The sequence below is a fragment of the Nicotiana attenuata genome, unplaced genomic scaffold (genome assembly GCF_001879085.1).
Source record: "Nicotiana attenuata strain UT unplaced genomic scaffold, NIATTr2, whole genome shotgun sequence".
NCBI classification, from domain to species: Eukaryota; Viridiplantae; Streptophyta; class Magnoliopsida; order Solanales; family Solanaceae; genus Nicotiana; species Nicotiana attenuata.
In genome coordinates this window covers 820,189-827,401 of record NW_017670369.1, presented here as the reverse complement: position 1 = coordinate 827,401, position 7,213 = coordinate 820,189, and the positions used below count along the sequence as shown (strand labels likewise).

The window sequence follows — 7,213 nt, the reverse complement described above, 5'->3', positions numbered from 1 at the left end:
AATTCCTCTTAGCAATTTAGCTGAAGTTGTCTTCAAAAGCAGTATCCTCAAACGATACTTGGCAGAAAAAGCTTATAGAATTGCAGCAAGAGTTCAATGAGGGAAGCACATTACTACACGTAAGATTTCTCAAGTTAAGAAAGAGTTACTTCCCTTCTTGATAGCATATCTAAATGAATTTTGCTTAGACCAATGAATGGAGCGATAAGCACTAGAAGACAGCATATTGACAAAAAGGATGTCACAACACCACGCAATGCAGTGAGAATATGAACAAAACCAAGTAACAAGAATCCTGGCCAACGAAATTGTAACGTAGATATATTTAAAGCTGGCAAGACATATATACACCTCGTTGACCAACCAGGCACTAAATCCGCAATATGCAAGACTAGGAGAACAAAACAGGGAGAAAGAATAAAAAAAAGAACACCAAAGTGAATGTATCTTAACTGTCTTTCACAACACAAAAGTCACAACTCCTATATAAAGTCAGAATCTCCACCAAAATGCGGCAGATCTGGATGGGGCCTTCCACCTCCCGGCCTCCTCGGGTCCCTGCATGTAATTTTACAATGAAATTAGTAAAGAGGAACAAAGAAACAGAAGCCGCAGAGCTGAAATAACTTGTTTCCTTTTACAGAAGCAACTTGCAATTTACAAAGCTGGATTATTTTCACTCAACAAAATAATTTGCAAACAACAGATTTTTACGTCGTGTACACTTAGTTTTTCAAGGAGAAAGGCATAAGGCACCAAAATAGAGATTTAGAGATTTCCCTCTTGCTAGTTAAGCCTTGCCATATCAATTTTGTGTTTACATCTAACAAGTAAACACTAGATGGGAAGAACAGAATTTCACCTAAAACTAACCGACAGGAGATATGCATCAAAGTACCTGATAAAGCGACCTGGCTCAAAGCCAGGAACATCTGGTGGTCCATACGGGTCAAAACGAGCACCTGGTGGAACACCCCTGTTTGAAAAGACCAAATAAAATCAATCTTACAATATGCACTTCCCATCTATGAAATGAGAGAGAAAGAGAGAGACTTACGGCAGTCCTCCAGGTAAACGAGGATCCCCACCCATTCCACCAAAAAAGCGAGGGTCATTAGGCCCTGCATCATAAAACATAAAGAGCTCAGTTGGCAAAAGACAAAATTAGGACTTCCTTATCTGAACTAAGACAAAACTAGTCACACACCTACAAGCATGCTCCCACCTCCTGGTTCGCCTCTACAATGACAGAAAAGGGATGGTGGAAAGACAAGATTAGCATGTATACAAATCAGAATACACCAACTGGCAAGTGCCATTCAACATGAGAGGGGAAAACACAAAGATATCAAACCTGGTTGGGTAAACTCCAGCACCAGGCCCAGGGAAAAGATCACTGCCACCAGAGCCAGGAATGGGAGGAACCACATATCTGTATAATCCATGTAATGTAGGAAGTAAAAATTCTGTGCCACCGCCTCCAATAAAACATGATATCGGAGCTTGAAACTCTTAACAAAATTTTGCGATGGGCAAGTCAACGCCTGCGTGTGTGCGCTCGTGTGTGTGGGGGATGTCAACAACCAATACTACACATATTTCTGGTGACTTAAAAAATGCTACCCAGAATTCGAGAACAATCTGTCCCACCATAAGGGATCTCTCCTACCGTACCTAACTACTGAGCATAAATTACCCTCCTCTCAGAAACTGAAAATAGAGAGCAATCGCATGTTTATCTGTCTGCCTGCTCTTCCATCCGTTGATCCCTAATCTGATTTTCATCGAATTATCCACGCAACTTATACTAAGAACCTGCTTTCTTTTCTGTTCTTCTCAATTTTTCCATATATTTCCTATAAAATCTACTGATAACTGCCACAGCCGACCATTAACAGCTCATCACCAAATCACATACTTAGGCCCACAAATGAACTAAATCTGAACACTTAGCAAAATAGCAGAACCCTCAAATAACCCTTAAATAACAACACTAGAAACACACCCTTGTGGGTTTCATTTTATTTGGTCTAACATAATCTCAGAAAGAGAGGCACTAAAAGAAGTGGTTAAAAGAGTGGAAGAGAAGAAAATCACTGCAATTGCTTAAGAGGAGTGGAAGATTTATGTAAGGACTTTGTATGAGAAAATACAGAAGGAAAACAGAGCTTAGAGCTTGACTTGGAAGTGTTTGAAAAGCCTGCCAGTCTGACAGGGGAGCAAATACATCCCAACTTTGAACAGAAACATCCTTGAGCGCCTAAAATTATTTTCTGAGATGCAGGATGAAAGGCTCTTTATGAGGAAATTTAATCCTACCACCACCACAGTACCTATGGGACGAACCTGCAACATAGGTTGCGAAATTAGTGGGGTGCGGGAGGGGGGTGTTTGGGAGTGACTCCTCAAATGATAAAAGTATAACTTCCATATAAAGAAGAAAAATGGATGGGGATCTCTTACAGAAAGGATAATCAAAAGCTCTCCTCTTCAGAGACCCCAACCTAAGACAAAAGCCAAATGACTAGGAAGAGGATAACCGCTTGGCTAGCTGAGCCAGAACAAGAGAAAAAGGCGGGGAAAAATAGAAAGAGCAAGTCAGCACTGCTATAGCTCCAACAGCAGTCGAGAGGGGTATTGTTCAAGGATCTAGCTGAGCGATCTCCCTCGAGGATCAACATAGAGATGACAGAGGTGAGTAAGACATCAAGGAATACCAAAATACTGCTAGTGTAAGGTTGACATCCGAAATGATTAAGCTAGTTGTATGTAAAGGATATAGCTCTTGATAAGAGAAAGATGAGAGACTATTCCAAGATGGAATTACCATGTCAGCTCCAGAATTTTTATTAAGTGGGAAGAAGACAACAGATAACACCCAAGTAGATTCATGCCACATGTGGCCTGTGGATGGAACATGAAGGGAAACAGTTATATTCCCTCCACAGGGCCCCCTACTTCGAGTTAGATTTTGAGCAGTAACGGCCCATCTGATTAGGCGTTGACTGCAGTTAAAATATGAACTTCAACTCCTAGACCTTACAAAGGTATACTGCAGAATTCGAAGGAGACTTGTCCCGTGGTGATACACAGATTCTCGAGGGACCGAGCTTCCCGTCCCGTCCAATCTCCTTCCGGATCAAGGCCAGACATGACCTTGAGAATATCGACCTTGACCTCTAATAGGTCTCCGGCTTCAATTCGGCTCTGTTGTATGATGTATGACCTCAGCAGAAGGAGGGGTTGTTCTCCTCAAAGTCAAAGGCCATTGTTGGATGCTTTCTACACTGTCACCCCCTATGATCTCATCTTCTTGACATGGAAAGGGGACGACAGGGGCAGGGGAAGCTACTTCATTTGGAGCAGGTGCCGGACGTGCTCTTTCTTGGTTCATAATTGATCCATTGCCTTTCATCTATTCCAGTTTTGTTGACATAGCGTGAGAAAGTAAAACCACTTTCAAGTTCTTCCAACATTGATGATTCACTTCCACATTTTGATTCTTATATTTTGTGGCATGTCCAGTGCCTCTTTTTTTCTTATGGAATCTCCATCTTTACAAGTTGAATTAAAGTAAGCATGCCACATGGTAGTCCTTCGAGCCCTTTTCTTGTCGGATCTTGAAAATCTAGATCTCTCTAGTCCTAGAAATTAGGGTGTCCATGAAGGAACAATCATGTAGGGAAAGAATGGCCTGCTTGGAAGATTAAAAAAAGCCAAGCCTTTTCACATCACAAAGTCCGGGAACAAGGAAAGCCCGGAGTGCATGCTAGTGTCAGTGTAGCTCAAATAGCTAAAGGAACAACTATTAGGAGAAATTGAAAAAGAGGCATTGCTAGCTAGGTATCGAGCCAAGGTATGGCAACTTGAAACGCATACTTTGAGGTGAATAGCATCTAGGGCTAGCAGGCTAGGTTGTCTTCTCCCAATCAGTTCGCCCCTCCCGAGACCTAAAGGAAAGGGAAGAAAGTACATAATCCAAGGTCATACAGATGGAACAAGTACAGGAATTCGAGAGGAGGCGAGGAGGAGAGTGGCAGCTCTCCATCTTTCACCTCTAACAAAAACCTACACCTTGGAATCCTTCCATTTTCTTTTTTTTTTTAAGGTATATGCATCTCAAGTTGAAGATACCAAGGTAGAGGAGCATTATACAATCATACCTCACATATATATGATGATGTAATTCATATAAAGTGAGATTCTGAAAATTTGTTTTCTTATGAATCGAGGATCTACTGCATGTATCTACGTAAGAACAACCAATAAGCTACATATCAAGGTATATATCAATAATTATTGACAGGAATAAGAACAAATCTCTTTTATTTGGCATTACCCTGAGGGAAAAGAACTTCCAGGCTGATACGGGTAATCAGATCTGCGCTCAGCACCAGGCTGGTCTTCGAGTCCTCCTTTTCCAGAACTGCATACAGGGAATTGTAACTTATGAATTTAATTTGTCACATCTCTAAAGTCCAAATTACAAGTTGAAAAACAAACCAATGGCACGTACCTTGAAGTCTGAGTAGACGAATTCGCCACAGAAGAACCACTATATTTGCTAAGGACTTCTTTGTTTAGTTCACCTACCAGCTTACCCAAATTCTTGAACTGGGCATTGTAATTCGTTCCCCCATCTTTGACAATGTAGTCCTCGACGCTGCAAATTAGCAAGATGGACCAATTAGAAAACTCAGAACGCTACAAATCAAAAGAATAACGGAACACTCGGAACGTATTCCCTTTTTCAACTAGCAACGGAAGGGAAAAAAGCTACTTTCTCCTGGCACTGGTTTAGGGGTCATAATGCAGAGCTGGAGGTTTGTTGATGTAACCAAAAAAAAAGGAACTTACCTTAGCTCAAGATGAAGAGGCTCGTTGTCGCCATCCCTAAGTGTATCTATAAGCAGCTTATTGTTCATTGCAAGGCACTTCACCAACACCTTTTTGGAGCTCTTCTCAGGCTTTGAATACACAAAGGCATAACTGTCCTCAGATTCATTCCAATGATCAATCCCTACCTCATCTACTCAAAAGAAAGAGACACAATCATTGCAAATACATATGATGCATCCTAATCATTCCTAATTACACAGAAGTTTATCTGAAATAACCTGAAAATCTCAGAAACAGACTGCAAAAGAAAAGGTGGAAGCCAAAATAATGGCATATCAACAGAAACTGAAGTTTCCAATAATCATTGACACCCACACAGATGTATAAAGGAACAGGACTTTAAAAGGCAGATACTCCCCTTCTTTCTGTTTTAACTAGATAAGGACAGACTAAAATGCAGTAATCTCTTCTGGTGCTTGTTTCTCTATAAAGTTCCACTATTCATCTTTATCAAATAGTAAAGTTTCTCAATTCTAGTCTTTAGGAATAAGAAATAAGTAAAGCACGGCTCAAAACTCGTGGATAAATGGGTCTGTCCCTCTATCCTTCTCCACTTAAATACCAGGCTTTTATCTACAACAAAATCCGAATTGTGACGTGCACCTAACCCCCACACATCACCTGCTGCATTCTTACCACTAGACCAAAGCCCTGGGACAAAATAGCCTCTCTCTTTTTAATAATATTCATTATTGACCAAAACCATAAGCTTCTAAATAAGAACAATCACCAGCACTCAAATTTTCAAGTTTGATCAAATGGCTCAAGAAATATACAAAATAATACTCACAATTCTAAAGTTGCAGTTAACCAAGTTGAAGAACTATTGGGGGGGGGGGGGGGGGGGTAATACATAAAGCACAAAACTTTCATTCTAAAAACTCCAATTAAATAAGTTCATAGCTGGAATATCAAAAAACCAATACCAAAAATTCAAATAATGGTAACACCCTAAAATCAAAGAAAAAACGGGAAAGCTGAAAATTTAAAATACGAGAAAAACGTACCAGTGGAGGAGGAAGAGAGAGCGTCGTCGGTGGAGGCGGAAGGCCCAGTGGCGTGGAGAACAAACCCAGAAGCAAGGAACGCAGCGTGCACCGCGAAAGCTACCTTATCGTGGGCCTGACGGAAAGTGGGCCTTGAGGCCCGTATTACTGCCATAACCGATTGCTCCGTCGCCATTGTTACCGGAATGATGTGAGAAGAAGAGAGTAGTGTTTATGCGATTTCAGATGAGTGGAACAACTTCTAGTGCTTTGTAGTCTTGTAGAAGAAGAAATGACCAAATGAAAAGTAAAGCCAGAGTTTTCTAGTACTAGTAGCCAATAGGTATCCCGCACCGACTTGAGTCTTTGTCTCTCGAATTTTGCACAGAATATAATTCAATTAGGTCCTCGGACTATCAAATTTGACAATTACTTTGTTTCATTTTATATTGTGGCATTTGGCTGAAAATGAAGTTTAAAAGTCTAATTAAGTCATATGTATATATTTTAATCACCAGTTCAAATTGTAATGTTGCTCTTCTTCCCTACATTGTCTTGTGCTAGTTGTATAATTGGATAAGTTTGTATACGAGTAAAATCGGGGACGGAGTTTTTCTGGATTCCGCAATTCGGGAACAAAGGGGAAGCATGGCACGACATGATTTTAATTGAAGCCCAGGAGCCCCTCGTATCGAGACATGGAAGAACGAACGGTGTAGCTAAGAATGGGCACGGTAAAAAAGCGAACCTGGACCAAGTGTAGCTTCTAGACTTCGGGAAACGCGGAGAAGGTTTAGGCATTGTATTGGAAAAAAATGAGTTCGTGTATAGAATTAAATACGAGGTGATATATCATGACACATGGACCAGTAGAAAAGTGACTGATTGGCAAAGTAAAAAGGCACGTGTTTCAACAGGCACGGGCAGAGGAAGGACAAAAGCTCGTACCTATTGATATTCAGCAGTTATATCAGAAGAATGAACTTTTTGTAGAAAAAGAGATACAGATACGTATTATTGGTAGTTAATAGGCATTAATTATGGAAAGCGTTATGGAATTTGTAATGAATCGGTTATGATTACCAATTATAAGGTTACATTAATGTCATTAATTGTCATAAGACTCTATTATGATAAAGGAAAAAACGTATTACTTCGAGATGGATATGAGAGGGGGAAGATTGAACATTTGTAAGGACACAAAATACTATTGCAATATACAGATTTATTTTGCTTTCTTCTGCTTATCAAAGTCAATTTCTTTTATTCATTATATATTTGATTATCAGTAACCCGAGTTCTTCTAAAATAAAGCTTTGACCGAAATC

General features: G+C 40.2%; 1 protein-coding gene across 1 annotated transcript; it reads right to left on the bottom strand.

The window, feature by feature from the left end:
• Positions 1-227: 227 nt before the first annotated feature.
• On the bottom strand, positions 228-6,246 carry LOC109238485 (probable proteasome inhibitor). The gene is made up of 9 exons (XM_019404955.1): positions 5,907-6,246; positions 4,858-5,029; positions 4,517-4,663; positions 4,340-4,426; positions 1,355-1,432; positions 1,208-1,239; positions 1,058-1,121; positions 899-976; positions 228-558 (listed from the first exon to the last, which is right to left on the bottom strand). Exons 1-9 carry the CDS (start codon positions 6,079-6,081, stop codon positions 483-485), a joined length of 909 nt encoding a protein of 302 aa, XP_019260500.1. The 5' UTR covers positions 6,082-6,246; the 3' UTR covers positions 228-482.
• Between the last annotated feature and the right edge of the window lie 967 nt (positions 6,247-7,213).